This window comes from Heteronotia binoei, chromosome 21, assembly GCF_032191835.1.
Source record: "Heteronotia binoei isolate CCM8104 ecotype False Entrance Well chromosome 21, APGP_CSIRO_Hbin_v1, whole genome shotgun sequence".
Lineage (NCBI taxonomy): Eukaryota > Metazoa > Chordata > Lepidosauria > Squamata > Gekkonidae > Heteronotia > Heteronotia binoei.
The window spans coordinates 91032536-91059028 of NC_083243.1; the positions used below are offsets into that span (position 1 = coordinate 91032536).

General features: G+C 42.3%; 2 protein-coding genes across 2 annotated transcripts in view; one reads left to right on the top strand and one right to left on the bottom strand.

The window, feature by feature from the left end:
* Positions 1-38: 38 nt before the first annotated feature.
* LOC132589522 (eukaryotic translation initiation factor 2 subunit 1) lies at positions 39-25594 on the bottom strand. Its single transcript, XM_060262276.1, has 8 exons — positions 25470-25594; positions 18409-18650; positions 18077-18156; positions 12725-12876; positions 10963-11069; positions 6430-6527; positions 4864-5007; positions 39-551 (listed from the first exon to the last, which is right to left on the bottom strand). Exons 2-8 carry the CDS (start codon positions 18647-18649, stop codon positions 426-428), a joined length of 948 nt encoding a protein of 315 aa, XP_060118259.1. The 5' UTR covers position 18650; positions 25470-25594; the 3' UTR covers positions 39-425.
* A 576-nt stretch (positions 25595-26170) lies between these two features.
* The window catches only part of LOC132590108 (V-type proton ATPase subunit D), a 28394-nt gene continuing 28071 nt past the window's right edge, over positions 26171-26493 (top strand). The window contains exon 1 of the mRNA XM_060262963.1: positions 26171-26462. Coding sequence (XP_060118946.1) covers positions 26422-26462 — 41 coding nt within the window. The 5' untranslated portion in view covers positions 26171-26421. The remainder of the gene's footprint in view (positions 26463-26493) is intronic.

The following is a 26493-nucleotide window of genomic DNA, read 5'->3' on the forward strand; positions in this document are numbered from 1 at the left end:
TCTCTCTCAAGAACATGGAATAAGGAAGCAGCAAAGAGTTAAGTATCCAAGGAATTTATTGAATATATGCTTCAGTACAGTCTGTGTAGGAATACTGGGAATCCCAGAATTCTCAGTGACAGACGCACTAAACAATTGCCAATCAAGAGTTCTTAGATATGAAAATATTGAGCAAGGCCTTGAGCCCAACAACTGGAAGTGGGTGTTAAGAGTCTTGAGAGAAAGGCACCTTGCCTTTGAGGAAGTTAGCCCAAGTTGCAGCAGATAATTTCTTATTTCTTTAAAATTTGGTCTCATTAAAACTTGAAAGTGTTTTCCAAGTCTTTTCTTTTGGAGTTTTCCATACCAGCCATCTTGCCAATCAAGGTGTCTTTATTGGTGTAGTTGTATCTATAACTTGCCACCCTATATTCCTCCCAAGCCAGTTAGTCTTCAGTTTTTGCCTCCATCTCTTCAGCATCATCATCTCCATCCACTTCAGCATTTTCACGCTCCAACCTTTCAAGCTGTCTTGCAAGCTCAGTTTCATCAGTATCAGTAACGACCTTGGGCTGAAAAGTTACACAGATATGAACAACATTTAGCTTTCAGTGTGACCAACAAGCTACTCAACCAAAGGCACTTGCACCAAAAATACAGCTGAACAACATAACTTGCTTATTTAAACAGTAAGAAGAGTGGTGTATCAGCCTGGCAGGCAGCCACACCGGTGACAGCATTCAGAGACGCTGCACCACACAAGATGTTTAGCCAGATTATAAAACAGGTCTCTTTCCAAAATACTGACTTAACTGCTTTATAGCTGACAGTCTTAGTAATTTTTATATTCTGCATAAGGTGGATAAACACAAATAAGATAAAGGCAGTGCTTTGAATAATACACTGAGATCTGATTCCTTCAAATAGGGTTAATGAAAACAGTGAGCCAAACACTATTTACAGCACTACAATCAACCACACATGAGACAATGTAAAGTTGACATTAATTAAAAATCATAGAAAAGGAAAAATGTTATATTTTGATTTTAACCCAAAAAAAGTATTTGAGAACAAATACCAGCTGTCTAGCATAGAGATCCAAGCTGTACAAGATGGAATGTTAAGCTGCACAAGGTCCATTTTTCCTTCAAACACTGAAATCAGCGAAGGGCTGTTATTCTTTGCCCTTCCTCCTCCATCTGCCTTGGTGACACTCTGAAAAAGGCACACAGGTCTGCTCCAGCACTTACTTTAACAGAAGCACAGAGGAGGTTATGTGGACACTATGTTGGAACAGATGACATGTAGCCAAAGATTAGTTGAGGAATTTGATAAAAAAAATATTCAGAAAAGGCAGGAAAATCCTGTTTTGTGAAATATAATCACAGTTCTCAGATGCGAGCTGGAGGGGATTATCAGAAAATGAAGCCCACTTGGTTCTACTTGGGGTTCAGTCTTCATAAACTATCCATAGTCAGGCCACCAACAAAGACAAGGTATGAGACTGGGTAATAATAATAATAATAATAATAAATTTATTTTTATATCCCGCCCTCCCCCACCACGGCAGACCCAGGGCGGCTCACAGGACATGGTATATACCATGATTACATAAAATACAATCATTACTATAAAAGACAGTTAAAATATAGTTAAATTACATTCATAAATTAAGTTAAATAAAACAGTTAAAACCATTATAGATTATCAATTAAGGTGCTACAGTTCAATATATGTATAGGATGGCTAGATGTCATTACCTGGGTTCCATCTTAAAAGCATGTTGAAAGAGGACGGTTTTGCAAGCCCTGCAAAACTGATTTAGATCTCGCAGGGCTCGCACCTCCTCTGGTAGTTGATTCCACCATTGGGGAGCCATTGTTGAGAAGGCTTGCTCCCTCGTTGTTTTCAGTCTGGCCTCTCTTGGTCCAGGGATTTTTAAAAGATTTTGAGAACTAGATCTCAGTGCTCTCTGAGGAACATATGGAGAGAGGCGGTCCCTAAGGTAGGCAGGTACTCGGCCATATAGGACTTTAAAGGTAATAACCAGCACCTTATAACGAACTCGGTACACAATTGGCAGCCAGTGCAGTTCCCGTAGCCTAGGCTGTACATGTTCCCACCAAGGTAGTCCCACTAACAGCCTGGCCGCTGCATTCTGCACTAGCTGCAGTTTCCGCGTTCGGTATAAGGGCAGCCCCATGTAGAGGGCATTACAGTAGTCCAGCCTCGAGGTGACCGTTGCATTGATCACAGTTGCCAGGTCACTGCGTTCCAAGAAGGGGGCCAACTGCCTCACCCTCCTAAGGTGGAAAAAGGCGGATTTAGCAGTGGCAGCTATCTGGGCCTCCATTGTCAAGGAAGGCTCCAGTAGCACTTCCAAGCTCTTGACCCTGCGCACTGGTATCAGTGATGCACCGTCAAAGGTTGGTAGGGAGATCTCCCCTCCTGGCCCGCCGCGACCTATGCAAAGGGCCTCAGTCTTCGCTGGATTCAACTTTAGCCCACTTAGTCTGAGCCAACCTGCCACGGCTTGCAACGCCCGGTCCAGATTTATAGGGACATCGTCAGTCCGGCCGACCATCGATAGAGCTGGGTGTCATCAGCGTACTGGTGGCAACCCAGCCCATACCTCTGGGCAATCTGGGCAAGGGGGCGCATGTAGATGTTAAACAACATCGGGGAGAGAACTGCCCCCTGAGGCACCCCACAATTAAGTAGGTGTCTCTGGGACAGCTCTCCTCCAATCACCACCCTTTGTCCCCGACCTTCAAGGAAGGAGGAGAGCCACTGTAAGGCTAGCCCCGAATTCCTGCATTGGTGAGGCGGCGGGTCATCAGCCGATGGTCGACCATATCGAATGCAGCCGATAAGTCTAACAACAGCAATACCGCCGATCCGCCTCGATCCAGATGTCACTGGAGGTCATCCATGTGGGCGACCAAAACTGTCTCTGTCCCATGGCCCGGGCGGAAGCTGGACTGGCACGGATCTAAGGTGGAAGTGTTATCCAGAAAATCCTGTAACTGCAACGCCACAGCCCTCTCTATAATTTGCCCAAAAAGGGCAAATTTGAGACCGGTCAGTAATGAGCCAATTCGGCCAGGTCTGATGTAGCCTTTTTCAGGAGAGGGTGGACCACTGCCTCTTTCAGGGGTGTTGGAAAGGAGCCCTCTGAAAGAGATCTATTTATGATGTCCCGTATAGGACATCTTAGCTCCTCCTGGCAAGCCTTAATTAGCCAGGAGGGGCATGGGTCCAGATCACAAGTTGTTGGACGTGCAGTGACAAGGATTCTGTCGACTTCCTCCAAGCTGAGTGGGCCGAAGCAGTCCAAGATCAAACCAGAAGACACGCATTGGGCCTCAAGTTCACTTACTGTATCTAAATTGGCATGGCAGTTGTGGCCTCGCAGCCTATCTTCAATTCCTTAACTTTTGGATTGCCTTGTGGCATTGTAGTAAAATTCCGAATTATCCTAAACAGTTGTGCCGGGCACGAATTTGCAGACGCAATCTTAGTCGCAAAGTATGTTTTCTTTGCGGCCTTGAATGCCATCTCATAGGACCTCATAAACTTCCTGTAAGATGTTCTAGTCGCTTCGTCACGGGTACGCCACCATTGCCTCTCTAGCTGTCTGAGACCTTGTTTCAGCTGGCGTAACTCCGGGGTATACCATGGGGCCAGCCTAGTCCGAGGTTGTAGAGGGTGTCGAGGTGCGATCTCATCAATGGCCCTAGAGAGCCCGCTATTCCAGGTCTCAACTAGGCCACTGAAAGAATCACCAGAGGGCCAGGAATCCTGCAGAGCCATTTGGAACTGTTCTGGGTCCATCTGGCTCCGCAGGAGAGTCATAATAAGCTCGTCGCCTAAACAGGTTTGGGGTGGCATATCTACACGAGCCCTGAGGGCGAGGTGGTCTGACCATGGCACCGCTTCAGCGGTTATATCGTCCACCATGACCCCAGCCGCAAAGATCAGGTCTAACATGTGCCCGGCCTGTTGAGTGGGGGTTGTAACAAATTGAGAGTCCTAGCGTCGCCATTGAAGACACTAGGTCCATCGCCTGACTGGAGGTCGGGTCATCAGCATGGACGTTGAAGTCACCCAAGATTACCAACCTTGGGTGCTCCAGCACCCAGCCTGTCGCCGCCTCGAGCAGGGATGGTAAGGCGCTTGCTGGTGCATTAGGCGTACGGTACACCAGCCAGATCGCCAAACCCTCTCCAGCCTCCCACGCCAGACCGGCACATTTAATACCCTCGATCCTTGGGGCCGGGAGCGCCCTAAAGGAGTAAGCCTCTCGTATAAATAATGCCACTCCTCCCCCCCGCCCGCTAGTCCACGATTGGTGGAAGACTGAACAGCCCGGGGGAGCTGTTTGTGAGAGGGCTACTGTATCTCCCTCTCGAATCCAGGTTTCAGTCACGCAAGCCAGGTCCATGTCCTGTTCGAGTAGGAACTCTCGAAGGACTGAGGTCTTATTATTAATGGACCTGGCATTGCATAACACCAATGACGGAGGCGAGTTATTCAGCCTGACCCTACTACCTGTCACCCTTGGGATGGGACACAGAATGGAGGAAGATCGAGCACTGTCTTGTCTCAGTCCTCCTCCCTTATATCGTCTGTTCCCACCGCCATACCTCCCCCTCCCCAGGAGCACTGGAATCCCTAGGCCAGCCATTCCCCGCTGGTAGCAGCCGCTATCTTAGCTACCACCAAAGCACTACTATCAGTAATACTACTATCGGTAAAGAATATGCCCCCCCTTTACATGGGTTCTGTCGTCTTGAGAAGTTGCAAGGACACGAAAGTGGTATCTCCACATGCTACCAAAATTCTTGAAATCAGACATCATTTAAGCAAACAAAAGGTTCTTACTTCCATCTGCACATTGAACACTCCTCTCTTCTCTTCAATCTTTTCCTTGATTACAGTCATGGCTTGGCTGAGGACAGAAAGACCTTCAGTCCTCTCCAGTGTTGTAGTGGTCATAACATATCGTGGAGGGGCTATCAAATTTATCTGTCAGAGGGGTGAGATGATAATGGCAGACTTCAATGTCTCAAAGAAAAACAAGCCAGTGTTGATGCATTTTCTTAAATCTTGAACCACCAGAGAATGACTTATAGTTTTTGTTAATAAGAATACAAGAGGAAAAAAACAATACCTAGCTCAGCTTTACATAAACATAATAAAACCTTAAATTATTATATTTATATAAGGTTCAATGTAATGTTAATAAAACTAAGTGTCCAGTGACAGCATTGAGTTATGTCTATTCTTAAAGAAATTACTGATAAAAAGAAGCCATTTTTCTAATAAGTGTGATTTCCCAGATTGAAATTCAGATTTAACTATGTTGTCAGTTACCTTATCTAAAGTAAAATAGTCCCATACTTGAAGATACCATGAATGCACCATTGGGGGTTCCTTATCCTTCTACTTTAAAGCAAATTGGCTGCTTTAAGGATGATTATTATTAATTCTTTTTCCTTTCCAGAAATGTTGTAATTCTCTCATAAATTAAAGAAAATCAGCTGGGAGGGGCAAAGGATTCAGTGGCCAGTTGTTTTGTAGATTTCTGCTATAATTACCAAAAATGTTTAATTCTTCCACACAGCCACCAATTATGCACAAAGGTTCCCTGTTCTCCACATAATTCCCAGCAAAAATCTCATTTTCCACATTAAGGAAATTATTTATGAGTAAAAGTTGAGGTTTACAGCTAAACAGATGGTAACACAAAAACCATGTGCACCCAGTTATTATGCAACTTGCAGAAAAAGTGAAATGGATAATAGATGGGGTGTGCTTTCTGGTATACTGAAGTGCCACCTGCTCTTAGACAGCAGTAGGTTATTTGGCTTTGAAAACAATTTATCCAAAATAGATCCTAATCTCTTCGTGGGAGAGGGAATACTAGATGCATCTGTGGAAATGTAACCGTCACTTGGGTTAGAAGGCAGAACCAACATTATCTGCGCGGAAAAGCAGCCAAGCAAATTAAACAGTTTTGACTCGATTTCTCACTAATAATCTACAGACGCTGCAGGTGGCATGTGCCCTAGATAAGTTTTCTGTATAGATATTTGTTATTTTGGCCTTAAGCAATATGATAGTTTGGAATTACTAAGAGGTCACAGCAGCAGGCTTGCAAGTAATGTTGATAAGGCAGTTGCCCACATTGCCCTGGTTGCACATAGATACACTACCTGCAGTGAGTTCACGGGCAACTAGTTTCTGTGTTTCTATAGGCAAAGAGGAGCAGGAAGAGCATGCACAGCCAATTTAATGCTGAATAACAATCCAAAATTATGCTCCTTCCAACTACCCAAGGCAGCTGCTACTTGCTGCTAATGACCAGACAACAAGAGAACAGTACAGCTAAATAACTCAGCATACTACTAATATCAGAGCAGGACCCACATCAGTGATGTCACTTACTTTGATTGGCATACTCTCTGTAGAACAGCTCAGGCCAGCTCTCAGAGCTTCTTTCACTGCATCAATGCCCTCATAACCATAGCAAGCAACTTCAATATCTAAAGGGACCACAATGGGATTTCATTAAAATCTATACATATACAATCCTGTAAGAAACCCTAGAAATTACCACTCAGCTATACACAGTTCAGTAACATTGTCTGCAATCCCCTTTTAAACATTTCCTCCCAAAAAACAAACACAAAACTAGAAAAAGGAATAAGGGAAAACCCCTCAAAATCTAGCAACTAAACAGAATTCAAAAGAAGTATACATGAAGCAGAAACAATATAACTGGGGTGGCAGATCTAAACATAAGTTTCTATAAAAGGTTTCCAACTATCTAAAAACAGGTCCATACACAATTGTTGTCTATATGTCATGTGTTCAAGTACTGACAGAGTTCTAAGGTCCTCCATCCACTAATTTACTGGAGGTGGGCATTTATGTTTGCAAAAGCCTGCAAAAGAGCCTAAGATAGATAGTCCAACTGCAAGGAGTGATCCCAGTAATCAGTTGAAGTTAACAAGTATGGCTGTTGATATAAAACTAAGATCAGGGAAACCAAATTCTCCTTCATTGAATGGAAGCTGCATCCTCTTTAAAGAAATCCTATGAACGCTTACCTGAAAATAAGCATCACTGACTAAAATGGGACTTTCTGAGTAGACATGCTTCAGCTTACTCCTGCTATATTAAGAAATGTATACACAAATGGAAACTGGCAAACAACCATTCACAGAAAGACAATTATGTTCCACTCTAAATTCATCCCTCCTTAGAAAATTCATCCCCCAAAGGTCTCATATGCATGGTCAGAATTCTTCCAAATGAAAATGCACAGCAACTAGAAAGTAGTAAGAAAACTTACAGAGAACTCTGCTGAAATTCAGTCAATCATGTCTTTTTCCTCCAACAACAAACAAGCCCTCACTACAAACCCTATGCATTGACAAATGACACTGTAAGGCATTTCCAGCTACCGCTGCCTCCTCTTTCCACTAGTGCAGTATTCCTCCCTTGGTTCCCCACTTCCTATACTCTTCTTTTCCTAGGCCCCCCAATTCTGTTTCCTGCTTTGTTAATTCTCTCAGGCCCACTCTTGGCCTACTATTTATACCAACCTCTAGTTTCTTTTCTTTTGTATTCTCTCTCTCTCTGTATGTGTGTATATATATATATACACAGTTTGGTGTGGAGAGCCAGTTTGGTGTAGTGGTTAAGTGTGCGGACTCTTATCTGGGAGAACCGGGTTTGATTCCCCACTCCTCCACTTGCACCTGCTGGAATGGCCTTGGGTCAGCCATAGCTCTGGCAGAGGTTGTCCTTGAAAGGGCAGCTGCTGTGAGAGCCCTCTCCAGCCCCACCCACCTCACAGGGTGTCTGTTGTGGGGGAGGGAGATAAAGGAGATTGTGAGCCGCTCTGAGACTCTTCGGAGTGGAGGGCAGGATATAAATCCAATATCATCATATATATATATATATATATATATATATATAATTATGGTGGATAGAGCCTGCCCCTATCCTCTCAATTGGGTATTTCCAAAAAGTTTCCCATTCCAGTACTAACCACAGCTGACCCTGCTTAGCTTCTGAGATCTGATGAGATCAGGTTTGCCATGGTTATTCAAGTCAGGCAATCTCTAGTTTCTTTTGACTCCAATCTTTTGTCTTCCTATCTCCTCCAAACTTCTGTGACACTTAAGTAGAATGGTTATCAAAGGAACAAACTATACATGTTGAAGTAAACATGGGTTTTTGGGAGAGGTTTTTTTACTTGTCAGAATCATTATTTCAGAAATACAATTCCTCATTAATTTCTCCACAATTATGGCAAGTGCTCTCAAAAAAACTTTAGGAAGAATTTTGAAATACAGTAACAATCCCTATCTTCTTTTAAAACTTCAGTAGTTAGCCAGTAGTAACAGGGGTTTTTTTGTAGAAAAAGCCCAACAGGAACTCATTTGCACATTAGGCCACACCCACTGATGCCAAGCCAGTCAGAACTGCGCTCCTGCTCAAAAAAAGCCCTCAGTAGTAATCATATTATTTGAAATTTGAAAAAACAATATTATCTTCTAACGTAGAAAATTAGGGAAATTTACTACGGGAATTTTATAACCTGACCCTACCAGATACTGAAGAAAGATCCCATTAATTTTTACAGGGTTTCACCATTAATTGCAATCCAAAGCTTTACATGGCCCAGTGTGTAGATGAAACTCTGTATTTCTTTAATGCTAGGGCATGTTTTATGCACACAAGTAGAATGAACAAGGGAAGGGCCCATCTGCACAGTGGTGTCTCAGGATCAAGGCAATTATGTTTAGTAACAGGGAGCAATTCTTATGAATAAAGAGGAGAGTTACAAAGTCTCTACATCCTACATGTAACCTGTTGATTCATCAAGCAACACCCATTTCTGGTATTCATTCTGAAGCTGCAGACATGTCAGGATTAGCCGGAACCTGTTTGCCACTCAAAATCCCTAATGATTTGTAACATCCAACTAGTAACTGCAGCTGTCAAGACTGATCTTACATAATATCATAATTAGCCTTGTGAAAAATGTTATGGAAATTCCAGTATTTCCTTAAGAAATGTTAAAATCTGATTTAACTGTGAATGTAAAGTAAAGACTTCTAAGTAATTTTAACATAATCCAACCAAACAGCTTGACTGTGTCATCTTATTCAATATTCATACAATGTCTGAAGCTAAAATGAAATAATTCTTGGGTGTTGTAGGAGAAAGGCAGGTATATAAATAGTTTTAAAAAACCCGTAGAAGTCCTGCCTGACTTCAGCAGATGCTTGTCAGCAGGGAGACTTGCATATGCTCTCACAGACCTGACATCCTGGGATTGGCCTCTAGAGGCTCCACCCCTTTTGAACTCTCAAGGAATCTGAATAATTCTGGTGGAAAATTGTTTCCACTCATATCCCAGCTGTGACTCTCCTCTTTGCTTCCCCACCCCTGCTCAAGGCTGCATCTCAGCTACTCACCAGCTTGTTAGGGCTAGTCAATCAGGCAGTGGAGCAGCAGGCTTTCTCTTAAAAAGTGCTTTGATGCATGGACACTGCAAGAGAGTCCCTGGTATCCCTCAGAGGTGGAGAGCCGGAGGAGGAGATTGCTTAAGTCTTCAACATAAATAAATTTGACCTGGCAATGTATAACTCATACTACAACCAGTCCCCCTTTCGCTTATAGGTGCTTTTTCTACACATGCACATTAAGGTGCTGCTTCTACAAGATATTAAAAACACTAGAAAACAGAGACTAAAAAACAGGCCAGCAGTAGCTTTGGGCCACTCTGAAATTCATATCCTACTTCTCGTCTCTTATCAGCACTTTGTCTCTGCTTCCTTTGTCTTTTTCTTCAAGCTTCCTTTACCTTCCCTGACTTTGTGCCACCTCCTTTCGCCACTTTTTGCCTGGCTTCCTGCCTCTTCACTTACCTACCTTATGGGATCTCTTTCTAGTCTTTAGCCTGCCCTGCACACAGCTACTATCCCCCAAGATCAGCAGTTTTCAGTCTATCTAGATCCAGTATCCACCCTTAACCTTTAGACATAAAAGGGGCCTAGTGAAGTACAAAGCAATGATCAGAAGTCATGCAAGATCACAGCCACATTGCCACATATTGCTGGCTCCTCCAGAATTCCATAGATCCTGTTGGCTGGTCTGCTCACACACCAAAGGCATATAGGGGACCACTAACTGAGAGAAGGGGGCAAGACCTCTGACCATCCATCACATTCCCCTGTTCTCAAAAAGGAAATTAGAATAAAGCTACAGGGCCGGATCTAGAGGAGGGCAGAGGGGGGTGCTTGCCCTGGGCGCCGATGGAGGAGGGGCGCCAAATTGGGTATGGAGTCCATTGTTTTCTATGGGACTATAAGATAGAATGGCCCATAAGGGGGCATCATTTTTTAATTTTGCCCCCCCCCCTCAAAAAACATGTAGAGCTGGTCCTGTAAAAGCAAAATAAAATGCATGGCTTTTTTTTTTTTTACACTCAGGCTTAAATTCCAAGAAAGAGTGCAAGTGTTTGCTAGAAAGTATTTCTAATCTGATAAAACACAATTTCAAATTATTGATTCAGTGTTAAAACAAGTCAGAAACCTGTAATTTAGCTCAGTGGTCCCCAACCTTTTTGGCACCAGGGACCAGTTTTGTGGAAGACAATTTTTCCACAGACTGGGGAGGGATGATTTTGGGATGATACAATTGTGCACTTTATTTCTATTATTACATTGTAAAATATAATGAAATAATTATACAACTCGTGGCCCGGTTGCTAAACCGCCATAAACCGGTCTATGGCCCAGGGGTTGGGGAATCCTGATTTAGCTAATGTATCTAAAATAATATGTAGCAAACAGGTCTTCTGAAGTAAAAAAAAGTAAGCCATTTTGTCTGTTGCCAGAATGATTGTCTATAAAACAGTAGTAATGAATTTTTCTAAATTATTTTGATTTTGGGACTTACCAGCTCGAATTTTTACTGCTTGTGGTGTAAGACGCCTATTAATATTGTCAATTAGCACACGTTTCTCATCTTCTGTCAGATCTAGCCCATCAAGAATGGCAGGATCCCTAGGTAATAAATATTTACCATTATTAATGATAATAAATTGTAATAAATATTTACCATTATTAATGATAATAAACTGTAATAAATATTTACCATTATTCCTTAAAATATATAATACAGCTTTCCAGAAACGACAGAAGTCATGTGTGGTGCAAAAACAAAAATAGGTGTTTGTTCATCAATTTAAACACCAGGGGGCAATAAAGCCACCTTGAGTGAAAGAGAAATATATTCTTAACTATGACTGTTGCCACACACTGGAGTTACTCATGATCTTCTTGGGGATTGATTCGCAAGGACTAAAATTGGTCTGGGAAGAATTCTTCTGCACATTTGCCCTCCCTGCACATTTTCATGGTTGTGGAATCAGTTTATTTTCTTCCAAATGTGGCTTAAATAATGAGGATTTTCAAAAGAAGGTGCTGTCATCCTCAGTATTATCAGTGGTGTCAAATCTCTCTCCCCAGCTCTGAAGAATTGCTGTAACGCTGTAATGACAGTAGTTAAAGCAGGGTCTCTGAATCTTCAGCTTTCATTAAAATACAAAGTCTCTAGCTCCTTGCCCTGCAGAAATATGCTTTTTCCCTTATATCTCACCAAGGGATGAAGCTAGAGACTTACTTTTAAAAAGACAAAAGCTGGAAATTCAAAGAACCTGATTAAACTATCATTAGAATAATATAGCATTGTAGTGATAGTTTAGGGCCTTTAAAAAAATTGAAATCACCATCAGGCGTGGGGGGGGGGGAAGGTAGTGGTTTAATAATTATGACAGTCCAGTCATTGAAAAATGTGCTGAAGGTGGGTGGGAATAGGTAAGACAAAGAAAGTCAACATACACTAGAAAAAAGCCAAACCAAAATCAGCTTCTAGAAAAAGATCAGGGTAAAACTGGTTGCAAGAGATTGCGGGGGGGGGGGGGGGGGGGGGACGGGGACAGGTAGGAGTGAAAACAAAAGGCACAAAAGTGTGCAAAGAAATCAGGGAATACACCAAAGAAGTATGGGGCCAGAACTTTGACAAAAGAAACCCAAGTGGAAAAGCCCTATAATAATTTGTGCTGAATAACCAGTTTCCTTCATGATGTTCTTACTCCAACCTTGGTAATAATCAATGTGACTAGTACAAAACAATACAATGTGATTAGCACAAGAAGTAACAATATGTCTTCACTTCAGCACTGCAAGTTATTTTAACTAGCTGTAGCTGGTGGGAGGGGGGAGAGCCTGTCCCTTTTAAACTACCATTTTAAAGGCAATCTGCTATGCACACATTTTTAGTGAGAAAAAAGTATTTGGCAAATAAGACATTGGATTTATATTCCACCCTCCACTCAAGAGTCTCAGAGCAGCTCACAATCTCCTTTATCTCCCTCCCCCACAACAGACACCCTGTAAGGTGGGTGGGGCTGAGAGGACTCTCACAGCAGCTGCCCTTTCAAGGACAACCTCTGCCAGAGCTATGGCTGACCCAAGGCTATTCCAGCAGCTGCAAGTGGAGGAGTGGGGAATCAAACCTGGTTCTCCCAGATAAGAGTCCGCACACTTAACCACTATACCAAACTGGCTCTCAATAAATAAATAAATAATTAATTAAAACCTATCCTAGCTGTTTCAGAGGCGGCAGAAAACAAGCTGGGAAAGTCGTATATACTTACGAAACTGCATGCTTGAAGGCATCATAGGCACCATATCCAGGCCTTTTATATTTGTCATCAAATACCCAAGCAGTTCTCTGGAACAGGCTCTCCAGTTGCTCATCCTTTGTGTATTCCAAAACTTCAGCAACGTGGCGAAGAATACTATAAACCTATGGCATAAGCATCAGTAATTAAAGCACAAGTGGCAGGGTGGGGGGGGGGGAGTAATGCAAGAATGCAATGTGGATTATAATTTCCATAGCAACAGCACTATATAAGATGCAATGACTCTCAATAATGGGGAAGGCATTGGATTGATTAAAGACATTACGGTAATTCAAATAAAGAACACACAAAGCTGACAATAACTTGTGGTGCTAAAAAGTCTTCCGGAACCTTAAGCATTTCATCTGTGATACACATAGTGTAAGTTAAGCATCTGTACCAATAATTATTCAGCTATTGCTCTAAATCAGGGGTGTCAAATGTGCGGCCCGTGGGCCAAACCAGCCTGCCCAGGGCTCCAATCAGGCATGCGGAGCTCTCTTATCGCCCCGCTCCTGTCCTCACCCTGTGAAGCTATGAGGCTGCAATGACATTTCCAGCTCCTTCTGCCTTCTCTTTGCAGAGAAGCCGAAAGCAAAGCAGTGAAGAAAATGCGGAATGAATTTCCCACTCAGGTTTATAGGCGGAGCAAATGTGAACAGGGAATCCACTCCATGTTTTCCTTACAACTTTGTCTATGTCTTTCAATGGAGAGGAACTTCCCAGCATTCCTAAGGCCAGCTGAAGTTTCCTAGAGTTGTGTTGCTGCAAACCAAGTGTTGATGTTTTGAGACAGTTTTGTCTCTTCTCAGTGGAATAAAAACTAGTGCCTAGTTTTACAAATAATCAGTCGGTCCTGGAACATTTAGAAAGAATGGATGTGATTACTAAGAAACAGCAGGGGTTTCTCAAGAACAAGTCATGTCAGACTAATCTGTTCTCTTTTTTGAGAAAGTGACTACCTTGCTGGATCAGGGGAATACTGTAGACATTATTAATTTTTAGAGTTTTATCTGTTTTAATTGTCTATTCCCTCACATGTTTAAATATTGCTTATTGTTATGTAGGATCTATTGTTGGAAGCCGCCCTGAGCCATTCGTGGGAAGGGCGGGATATAAATTCTAAATAAATAAATTGTTTATCTTGATTTCAGTAAGGCTTTTGATAAGGTTCCACATACTATCCTTGTTGACAAGTTGGTAAAATGTGGTTTGGATCCTGTTACCATTAGGTGGATCTGTAACTGGTTGACAGATCACACCCAAAGAGTGCTTGTGAATGGTTCCTCATCCTCTTGGAGAGGAGTGACAAGTGGAGTGCCTCAAGGATCTGTCCTGGGTCCTGTTTTGTTCAACATCTTTATAAATGGTGATGATTTGGATGAAGGAATAGAGGGAATACTTATTAAATTTGCAGATGATACTAAATTGGGAGGGGTTGTAAATATAGTAGAAGACAGAAACAGGATACAGGATGATCGTGACAGGCTGGAAAACTGGGCTAAAACCCAAAAAATGAATTTTAACAGGAAGAAATGCAAAGTTTTGCATTTAGATAGGAAAAATCCAGTATGGTTATAGGATGTGGGAGACTTGTCTTAGTAGTAGCATGTGCGAAAAGGATCTAGGAGTCTTAGTGGATGATATGCTGAACATGAGTCAACAGTGTGATGCGGTGGCTAAAAAGGCAAATGCAATTTTGGGCTGTATCAACAGAAGTATAGTGTCCAGATCACGTGATATGATGGTATCGCTTTACTCTGCTCTGGTTAAGACCTCACCTAGAGTATTGTGTTCAATTTTGGGCACCACATTTTAAGAAGGATATAGACAAGCTGAAACGGGTCCAGAGGAGGGCGACGAAGATGGTGAGGGGTCTGGAGTCCAAGTCCTATGAGGAAAGTTTGAAGGAGCTGGGAATGTTTAGCCTGGAGAGGAGGCGGCTGAGAGGTGATATGATCACCATCTTCAAGTACTTCAAGGGCTGTCATATAGAGTATGGGGTGGAACTGTTTTCTGTGGCCCCAGAAGGTAGGACCAGAACCAATGAGTTGAAATTAAATCAAAAGAGTTTCCAGCTCAACATTAGGAAGAACTTCCTGACCGTTAGAGCAATTCCTCAGTGGAACAGGCTTCCTCGGGAGGTGGTGGGCTCTCCTTCCTTGGAGGTTTTTAAACACGAGGCTAGATGGCCATCTGATAGCAATGAAGATCCTGTGAATTTAGGGGGAGGCATTTGTGAGTTTCCTGAATTGTGCAGGGGGTTGGACTAAATGATCCTGGAGGTCCCTTTCAACTCTATGATTCTGTGAGTACTCTAACTTGGGAACCCACAGCCAAAGAGGGATATGACACAAGAGAGCCACAGCTAACCTGAGTAGACCTGGGGAGGTGGGGGGGGGGGGAGCTTACAATGCCTTGCCATTTCATGTTTTCCCAGGCTGACAGCATTTTATTTTTTAAGTTTCTGCTGTGATCTTTGAGATTTTTCTTGATGTTTTATTTTTAAAATTGCACTGCAAAATCCCACTATCTCCCCTTCCTTTTTAAATAAAATATTGCAATAGTTTTAAGCATGTTTGTATTTTAAGTTAAAATTTGATATATTTAATTGTGTTGGCCTGTGTCCTCTATGAAGTCTATCTCTCTGCTCTGGCATTACATTTTAGGATATGCATGGCTTGGCACCACAAAGTCCCATTTATGTCAGATCTGGTCCTTCGAACAAATGAGTTTGTTCGCTCTAAATTATCTTCTAGATTGTAGAGCATATTTCATTACTAACATTTAGAGTATGTTTTTGTCCAGAAGAAGCTTTCTGTGAGTTCACATTTTTCTGTATGTACTTCCCTGCCATCTGTACCCCTTCCTCTGGTACAGACTTTACCTGTGGAGCTATTTAAAATGTTATAATGAGTAAGACACTTTCCAAGAGTGGTTCCCTCAAAACTGGTGTGATGCCTTAAAGGACTCTAGCTGTGAGGTCCAACTGTGCACTGCCCTGATCATAGAATCAGTATTCTGCTGGTGGTGGGAGGGATATGCAATTTGCCCTTGCTCCCATGGCTGGGTCATCTGAACATAAACTTTGTTGCAAAGGAGCTGGTCACAGAAAAAGTGGTACCACATGACTAAGGTCTTTAAAGAGTCACACAAATGAGTATCTTTTCCATTTAGTTTGTGGAACTCCTGGTGTCATTCGAAAGTACATATTCATTCATTTTTGCAGTAACCCCGCAGCCCTGAGAATGTAATGTATAAAGGTTGATTAATGCACTTGTTCTAGAAGTAAACATCTGATAAAATCACAATGAGCAATTCCAACCAAAAACTAGATAGAATATGACTGGAAAATCCTTCACTACAGAAACAACTCAGTGTTCATTCACTTCAGAAGTATAAATTGAGTGTTATCATATCATGCAACAGCTCTAACATGTTAACTATATTAACAAACTACTGTACATTAAAATTCTGCCTTCATGAATGTTCTTCATGTACAGAGTTGAAAACCTGAGGAAAAACCCATAAAGATTCCGGGGGGGGGGGGGGAATCTTCCCTGTTTTTCACTTCCTATATTTCCAGTTAAACTGGAACACAGAAAAAAAGCTGTGAAATGCCTTCTCTTTTTGAGTGAGAAAGCCTTCTTTTTAAAAAGTATTTTACTAATCCCAAATGGAAAAATTGGGAAATTTCAGGAAACACTGAATCCCCTCCAACAATGCTATTTTATTCTACAGAATGAGTAAAATGAAATACAGTGTTTTACTTAAAATGTGCTGGACAAAAAATTTTATGCAACACAAACTACTGCACAGAATTCATATGTATCCAACATTTAGTAAAATTTATGTTTAAATGTAAATCATGTAGACAATATTGTCATTAAAGAGTTCAGTGTTTCAATTCTAAAATCCACAAGTATGCCAGATACTACAAAAGTGTGCATGTTAACTATGTTATAAACAATGCATTTATGTTGTTAAATCAGAAAAAAAATGTTTAGATTTGATAGGTAAATATGCATATACTTCATTTCCCCAAAAATTTCAATATTTTTCTCCCCAATAACTGAAGAATGAGCAACTATTTTTTCCTGTAGCTTTGAAATTTCTGGTAATTGGCTGTGCAGAATCATGCATTCAATATTGACATCTCTATTAGTTTAGCCATTAATTGGACAAGGAATTCTGTTCACATCAAACACTATGACTTAAGTAGAAAAAAACGTTTATATGCAAATGAAAAAGCCACTGCAATCTGATAAAATGAAGTTACATATACATTCATTAAAGCAATGTAAGGCTTAGGGTTCTCTCTGTCCTAAGAGACTAGGATATTATAGCAAAAAGGATATTATAGCATTGGAGAAAGTCCAGAGAAGGGCAACTAGAATGATTAAAGGGCTGGAGCACTTTCCCTATGAAGAAAGGTTGAAACGCTTGGGACTCTTTAGCTTGGAGAAACGTCGACTGCGGGGTGACATGACAGAGGTTTACAAGATAATGCCTGGGATGGAGGAAGTAGAGAAAGAAGTACTTTTCTCCCTTTCTCACAATACAAGAACTCGTGGGCATTCGATGAAATTGCTGAGCAGACAGGTTAAAACGGATAAAAGGAAGTACTTCTTCACCCAAAGGGTGATTAACATGTGGAATTCACTGCCACAGGAGGTGGTGGCGGCCACAAGTATAGCCACCTTCAAGAAGGGTTTAGATAAAAATATGGAGCACAGGTCCATCAGTGGCTATTAGCCACAGTGTATGTGTATATAATTTTTTTTGCCACTGTGTGACACAGAGTGTTGGACTTGATGGACCGTTGGCCTGATCCAACATGGCTTCTCTTATGTTCTTAAAGACAAAACCATTCTAAGTTGGTGACTTCACAGGAATTTTCAATAGTTCAGTACTATCTCCTTTCAACTTAATATTGTTTGATTAAGTCCAGTCCAGAAAGAAAACCCTCGTCAGTGCAAAACAGTCTACAATTAGTCTATATATTTTTAGGTATCTATACACTACTTTTCTTGTAGGAACCCCAAGTGGCTTACCACATTATTCTCCCTTTCTCCATCTCAATCATGCAACAACCCAATGAGTTAGGTTAGGCTGATAAGCATATAACTTGCCCAAGATCAGCCAGTGAGTTTCCATGATTGCGTATGGACTGGAAGATGAGACTCCCAGATCCTAGTCTGATATCCTAACCACTTTGGTATAGTCACATAAACAGGGCCTCTCCTTTCAAAAACTAACCCAGTTTACTCACACTTTATTACTCTAGAATGTAGCACAGTAATGACCAATGGTATAGTAACTTACAGTTTTTGATTTGGTGAACTTGTCTTCACATTTAATTGCCTCCTCTGGGGAAACTCTTCTTTTTGACAAGTCAATATAGCCTAATACAGAAAGAAATATTTTAAAATGTAATTAAGATTCAACTCAACTCCTGATTTCCTTTTTAAAGAAAGCCAGTTCTATTCACTGACTGCAGCTAGAAAACTATGTTGCACTTCACATCTGAGAGAGACATCTTTTTAAAAATTCCTCTGATTCCAGATAAAACACCTAGGTCATGGCACAAGATGTCAGGATGAAAACTAAGTGTGCACTTAGGATTTAAAATAGCACTACATGTTTTTTTCACTCACCTTTTTCTTTATCAACCCTTATGACGACAACACATTCATTTCTGCCTATTCGGATTAGTTTGTTTATAGAACGGATACGCCTCCTGGACAACTCACTAAGCAGAATCATGCCTTCAATATTGTTGTATTCCAGGAGGCTAACATACGCTCCCATTTCTGCAATGGACCGAACATTGACCATGACAACATCTTCAACTTCCGGAAATTTATGCTGGTAAAACCTACAACTTAGTCCAGGCATCCTGTAATATTGGGACAGAGAAAGAGAGGCATTTAATTTAGTCATAACAGCAAAACCAGACCATGATTAAAAGAATGAACAAAGAACACTTACCTATGTACACTTTGAAACTGTGTATTAGACTTCACACCCTTGTAAAAAGCAGCATTGACAGATGTAACTGGTGGTGAAAAATGCTGTCAAGCTGCAGCTGACTTATGGTAACCCTGTAGGGCAGGAGACATTCAGAGGTGCTTTACCTTTGCCTGCCTCTGTGTCATGGCCCTGATATTCCTTTGTGGTCTGCCATCCAAATATTACCCAGGGTCGACCCTATTTCATTTCTGCGATCTGACGAGACATCAGGTTAGCTTGGGTTATCCAGGTCAGGGCTAGCAGATGTAGCTAGAGAGCAGTGTTCCCTCTAAGCTGAGTTAGTGTGAGCTAGCTCACAGATTTTTAACCTCCAGCTCACACATTTTTGTCTTAGCTCAGGAAAAATGGCCCCAGAGCACAATAATTTATGCAGTAGCTCACAAATTTAACACCAGTAGCTCACAATGTTAATACCAGTAGCTCACAATATAGAATTTTTGCTCACAAGACTCTGCAGCTTAGAGGGAACATTGCTAAAGAGTATCAAATCTAATGAAAAAACCCATGCAGTTAAATCAAAATACAAGGGGCTGAATCCCACTCACCACCAGCAAAAGGCACCAGTGGCTCTTTCTCAATGTTTTTCTTTCCCTGCTTTGAGCCCTGCAAAGATGATGCTAGGGGACTGGGTTAGCAGAGAGGGCTCCGGGCTGAAGAGGTATTGCCTCCAGATCCCACTCTTTACTGCAGCTGCCCATGCTTGTGTGGCTTTTTAACCGCACAGGTTCCTCAACCTCCAGAATCACCTTCTGGATGCCACCAGTACACAGGATCAGGTATTTATGATTATGCAGTTAAAATATTGGAAGTGTTAGCGTATAAAATTCTGTAAAAAGATTTAAAAAGCAAAACACAACAACTGTATTATATATTTGTGTGGTTCTTCAAAAAGGAAAAGGGAGGTTGACTGCAAATCTAAATCCATGGACACACACTCAAATCCTGCCAGATTCTGTTGGAAAGGTCTTGTGTTGTGTCACAGCTAAAAGTACATTTCAGATCTCACCAAAGCTAGAAATTCATTATGTCTTAAAGGAATGAGTCTCAACTACCTCAGCCCCCTCACCCCAAATCTGTAACAACAAATGTCCAAATGTACATAACAGTAATAAGGGTAACTAAAAATGTACTTTCTCTTCCTGTCTCCAATGGAGCTTCTTAGTTTCTGACTGTTTCGTTTCCCTTTAATTGAGGTTACCAGAAATTCAGACAGCTACACTGTGCCAAGAATCCCATGACTACATAGCCTTCCTTGGCTAGCCAACAAAATTTCATGGCTTTCTGTGAGCCTGCAGAATACTCATGAGAATGCAGTTTTGGCAACAAAAATCTCCAAATGGGACTGCTGTCATAACAATCCACTCAAAAGGGGAAAAAATGGATTTTGGAAAATCTTACATTTTGCCTATTTCATAAATTGTTGCAGATCAGAACACTTATTTCCTTTACTTATAGCCCCTCTTCCTTATTGAAATGAAATGAAGATTACACAGTGCAAGTCAATATAATCAATAAGATGAAACTAATAAGCAATATAATAAAGCTAAGGTTACTGAAAGAAATTATGCCTGCAGTTATGAGATTTATACTGTTTTTATACTGAGAAGTACTGTTTTTCAGGCTTGAGGTACATATTGGAAGGTACTGAAAGACCTGCTGAAATATACAAGGAAACTGTCTGAGAGAGTAGGGAAGTACTACTGTGTTCTAAAAGAGGAAGAGGAAGTAGCATGAACAAATGTGTATCACACACTGGCAAATTTTCAGAAACCAAGGGTATGTAAGAAATTCGAAAAATTATTCTGACTGAGCCAAGTTACAGGAAGGCTCTATAAAACCTACCAGCATATCCCCTTCCCTAGGAAGTTAGTCCCTACATTTCTCTCTGTCATGGAGATAAGGATTTCCAAGGCAACTCAACTGCTTTTCTCCTTATTTTTCTCAAATCTAGGGATATGCATTTGGAGCTTCCTGAGCCAAAAATATACCCAAAGATACCTTACCTGTATTTTTAATGTATATTTCAACTTTCCAAATGTAGCTGGGTTCTCTTGGGGAAAGCGAAAAAAATCCAGTAGATCAAAAAACAGCAGAGAGGCAGGAGCAGATTGTTCCTGCCTCTCTGCTGTTTGTTGGGCTTCTACCAAAGGGACTTTAGAAGGCATTAACTGTGCCAGGGGGTGCAGACTGTTCCTGCCAGCTCAGCTTGGGGCTGGCTTCTCATGCAGTTTAAACTGGTTTGCACAATAAGCCAGCCTCAGAAGCTGCTGTGCCACAGGGAGCAATTTACTAGCAGCAGCACAGCCAATCTTGGGGCCAGTCTCTCCTGAAGTGCGGTTTAAACCACGCTGTAGGAAAAGCCATACCAGCTAGGTCTGCATGCAGTGAGAAGAGACCTTCCCATGGCACATAGATCCTGGGGCCAGTTTCTCCTAAAAAGTTTAAACTGTGCTGCAGGAGAAGCCAAGCCAGCCCCAGGGTTGAGCTTGGGTTTTTTTTTTAAGCTGGTATTTTTCTTTTTGGGTCTATTGGACCCACCAAAATTGAGGATTTCCAAACAATCCCAGATCCAAATACTGAATTTTTTTCAGGTCCAATAAACTTGCACCAATAATACCATTTTTAAAAATTGCACACCCCTAGTTAAATTTGAGGATTGAAACATTATTGTTCCAACAGCTAAAACAGGCAGACAAGGTTGAACAGTTCTGGAGACTAATTGATCTAGACAGGGCAGACGATTTTATATAAATCAGAGGTGAACAAATTCACATTCAGCAACTGAAAGGGGATTGTGAAGCAACAGAATCAATTATGGTACCAGTGAAGGCTTCCTGAACTGGCAAGATGACAAATTATACTTAGGAAGTTGCATACAATTACAAGTAGAGGCATTACTTCCAAGAGGCACTGCTTTCAAGGGTCAACCGGCTAAAACAGGGGTGTTAAACATGTGGTCTGAGGGACAAATCAGGCCCCCAGAGTGCTCCTATAAGGCCCCCGAGCAACTGGCTGTCGTCTTCTTCCTTCTCCATCTCTCTTGCTTCCTTCTGTATCACAGCTTGCTCAATCACACAAGAGCTACGGAGCAAAGCCTCTATTTTCTCCAATGGCTGAGGCTAATTCCGTGCGGCGGAATCATAGAATCATAGAGTTGGAAGGAACCTCCAGGGTCATTTAGTCCAACCCCCTGCACAATGCAGGAAACTCACAAATACCTCCCCCCTTAAATTCACAGGATCTTCATTGCTGTCAGATGGCTGTCTAGTCTCTGTTTAAAAACCTCCAAGGAAGAAGAGCCCACCACCTCCCGAGGAAACCTGTTCCACTGAGGAATCGCTCTAATGGTCAGGAAGTTATTCCTAATGTTGAGCTGGAAACTCTTTTGATTTAATTTCAACCCACTGGTTCTGGTCCTACCTTTTGGGGCCACAGAAAACAATTCCACACCATCCCCAATATGACAGCCCTTCAAGTACCTGAAGATGGTGATCATATCACCTCTCAGCCACCTCCTCTACACGCTAAACATCCCCAGCTCCTTCAACCTTTCTTCATAGGACTTGGTCTCCAGACCCGTCACCATCTTCGTCACCCTCCTCTGGACCCGTTCCAGCTTGTCTATATCCTTCTTAAAATGTGGTGCCCAAAACTGAACACAATACTCCAGGTGAAGTCTTACCAGAGCAGAGTAAAGCCATACCATCATATCACGTGATCTGGACACTATACTTCTGTTGATACAGCCCAAAATTGCATTTGCCTTTTTAGCCACCGCATCACATTGTTGACTCATGTTTAGTGTATGATCCCCTAAGACCCCTAAGATCCTTTTTGCACATACTACTGCTAAGACAAGTCTCCCCCATACTATAGCCATGCATTGGATTTTTCCTACCTAAATGCAGAACTTTACATTTATCCCTGTTAAAATTAATTTTATTGGTTTTAGCCCAGTTTTCCAGCATGTCAAGGTCATCCTGTATCTGTCTTCTAAAGTATCTGCAATCCCTTCCAATTAAGTATCGTCTAAAAATTTAATAAGCATTCCCTCTATTCCTTCATCCAAATCATTTATAAAGATTTTGAACAAAACAAGCCCCAGCACAGATCCTTGAGGCACTCCACTTGTCACTCCTCTCCAAGAGGATGAGGAACCATTCACAAGCACTCTTTGGGTGCGATCTGTCAACCAGTTACAGATCCATCTAATGTTAACAGGATCCAAACCACACTTCACCAACTTGTCAACAAGGATAGTATGTGGAACCTTATCAAAAGCCTTACTGAAAGGAAGAGCTTGCTTTGTCAGACTGTCTCAATCACACAGCAGAGCTATTGAGCCAAGCCTCTCTTTCTTCTATTGGCTGAGGATCCACCCCCTCCTGGTCCCCTGGGGAAAGAAGGAAAGCGCTAGAGCTTCCTTTGCCCAGTTCCTTGGATCGCACAGGAGAGATACAAAGAAAGCACCATTAAGACCAACAATGCTAATGTTTTAAGCTTTAAAAAAAAAAATCTTCAATTGTGTTTGTCTGTGTCCTTTATAAAATTTATCTCTCTGCCACCTGGCATTACATTTTATAACACACATGGCCCAGCCTGACAAGGTCTCATTTATGTCAGATTCAACCTTCATAAAAATGAATTTGACACTCCTGGCCTAAAAAGAATACTCAGTTTACCACGTTGGCTACAGTCTAAAGCTTAGATTCTGCCAAAAATTTCAACGGTAGTGCTTCACCAGCTCTCCCCTACAGTGCAGTCCCAAAGTGCACTGATCCTTAGGGGATCAGAACCCCCAGAAACAGGTGGGTGAGGGAGATGGAGATCTGCCATGGAAAGGAAGAACTGATGAAAATTCTACCCCCCTTCTTAGGCAGAATTCAACCCTATAAATTTTAAAGTAGGAAGGGAAAGTACACAACATATAAAATAAAAAAATGCTTCCACCCAAATAGCAGGATGTGACTGTAAATGTATGTCTTAGAACTCAATCCCTGAATGCACATGACCAGTCCCATGTTACGTTTAAATAAAAGGAGAAATAAAGGTACATTAATGTTTTAAACAAAAATTTAATTGCAGTTCTCCAGAAATATTCCAAGCAGGACATCACATGCATTGTTACTGAAACACTTTTTAAAAAGAAAAACTTTACTGCAAATTAGGGCCCGGGGCTTGTTTAAGGCCACCTTGAGAACAAATGACAGAAACAACATAGGAACTGGAAGCTTCTCCAATTAAGAGAGCGATCCTATTCGTCTAAGCCACCATATCAATACACAGACATGACACTGGCACAAACACACACCAAATGGCAACAATTGCCAACTGAGGGGAAGACTGCATAAGGGAAACACTTGTATCCCGCTTATGCCACATACATAAGTGTGGAGAATGATACCTGAGTTTTGTTCAGCCCTTCTTGTCTGGACAGTCTTTTACCACTGTACTGTGTTGATTATGTAAGTTGTATTCTCCAGCTAAAATGTTTATAGCATTAATCTTCTATTTCATTTTACTGATATATGTAATGGGCCAAAACCATATTATGGCATATTTAGCAACGACCTGCAGGATATAATTTTTAAAATCAAACTACATCAGTGTAATTTACTAGTGGAACTCCTTCCCTAATGCATTCTTTTGGTAAGCTCATTTATATGCTGCTCCTCCAAACTAAGCTGGGTCTAATGGAAAACAGGGCCAAATTTCATTAATATTTTATGATGATTGTCTGAGCTCAAATCTTATTTTTAAACTGAATTTAAGCCAGCACATTTGGGGGGGCTATTTTTGGGGTAGCTATAGAAGATTCTGGAGAGTCTCTTGGACTGCAAGAAGATCAAATCAGTTAGTCCTAAGGGAAATCAACCCTGACTGTTCCTTGGAAGCTCAGATGCTGAAGCTGAAATACTTTTGCCACCAAATGAGAAGGGAGCACTCGCTGGAGAAGACTCTGATGCTGGAAAAGACAGAAGGCAAAAGAAGGGGATGGCAAAAGATGAGATGGCTGGACAGCGTTACTGATGTAACTAACACGAATTTGAGCAGACTTCAGAGGATGGTAGAAGACAGGAGGGCTGGCGTGACTTGGCCCATGGGGTCGCAGAGTCGGACTCGCCTGTGCGACTGAACACCCCCCCCCCCCCCCAGTTGCATATATGGAAATAGAAGAATTCCAAAAACGACAGTTTGAAAATGGTCCCATGTGACTCCCAGTAACTCCTATTTATTACGGATTTTTATTTTGTTATTTTTTTGTGGGACGAGGAAGCCTAACCAATGAAGTCGAGTTATCTACCAAAGACCGTCTCTCAACAGACACGTTTACAGGGAGCGCCTGCATTTATCATTTGGCTGCCCGATCACAGGGCGATGAAAGGCTCTTTGAGTTTGAGGCGACACTCGGCACTCTCTGGGAGGCCTGGAAGCCTCGCTTCAGGAAATCCTTCCGGAGAGGAGGGGTGTTCTCGCCGAAGAAAAGCTTCCACATCACCAAGACCCGCCCGTGGAATGAACGGCGGCCGCGTCAAGAGCGCGAAGTGCACCAGGCCCACAAGCGCCCCCTTCTTCGCAGCCACCCGGATGGCCTCAGGCCAGCTTCCATCGCGGATCCTCTGCGCCCCCCGCTTTTCTTACAGCCCCGGAAAGGAGGCAGCTAAGGCCCCCGCAGCTCACTTACCTGCCACTTCGAGGACCCCACTCTCTGGAGCGCTTCACTGGGCTCCGGACCAACGGCGTGTATCCGGTTCGACCGCAGCAAGCGAGCAAACTCAAAGTGCGCAGGCGCCACCCCGCCTCTTCCTGCTTCCCAGAGACCGGAAGCGGATGTATGTAGCTTCAGCCTGCGCTTTCTGCTTTGGTGCCTGTCGGTGTGGAAGAAGCTGCGTGGATCTCAACAACCGTGTCATTGTTAACTAGGTTTCCCCACCCTTTTTTTGGTTACCAAGTTAGGGATCTGCCAGCTTCAGTCCTTTATATGGGAACAGTTGCTATGAACTTGCTTCAGACCAGCACGGCTGTGCCCACCTGAATCTACGCACAGAGACATTAAAATAAAAGAATACAAACTGTTGTATCTGAAGTGCTTTGCTGGCCGAGCCAACATTTTGAGCGGTGTGAAATAACCAAATTCCAGGTGTCTTACTAAAACTCCTGCCTGTCTTACTACAACAGACTAACACAGCTGTCTTCCGGAGTAATGAGCATAGAACGCAGCCTGATCTAGTTCTTGATAAAGATACATTTCAGAATGAGGTTTGTGGCCACAATAGCTACTGCCCGAAGATCAACAAATTAATTAAGGCAGAGGGTTTTGTGAAAGTGACCTCACTTCACTGTCATTTCAGTCAAGCGTTATATTCGTTGCCAGTGTCTTCTGCCGGAAGGCGCTTCTCTTTCTCTTCTTGTCTATGGTGCTTAGCACAGCTGTAGGAGGCTGAGCTGCGCACTCCCCCTCCGCGAAGGAAGGCCCGGGAAGGTTAACATCCGGCAAAGACTCCGCCTTCTCTCTGGGGAATTGGAGGCGGCCCTTGACAACCGGTGCCAATCACGTGACCGAGGCCGGACTGCCAGCTGCCGGGAGAGAAGCGGCGGTGTTTCTTGGGTGCGTTTGTGCCGCCGCTGCCAGCAGGATGTCGGGCAAGGACAGGATCGAGATTTTCCCTTCGCGGATGTGAGTGGCCGTTTCCTTCTCTCCGAGTCCT

Coding starts and splice junctions, on each gene's coding strand:
- LOC132589522 (XM_060262276.1), bottom strand. CDS start 18,649: ATGCCTGGACTAAGTTGTAGGTTTTACCAGCATAAATTTCCGGAAGTT. Junction 18,157..18,408: donor AAGGGTTGATAAAGAAAAAG/GTGAGTGAAAAA, acceptor TTTCTGTATTAG/GCTATATTGACTTGTCAAAA. Junction 12,877..18,076: donor AGTTCACCAAATCAAAAACT/GTAAGTTACTAT, acceptor CTTATGCCATAG/GTTTATAGTATTCTTCGCCA.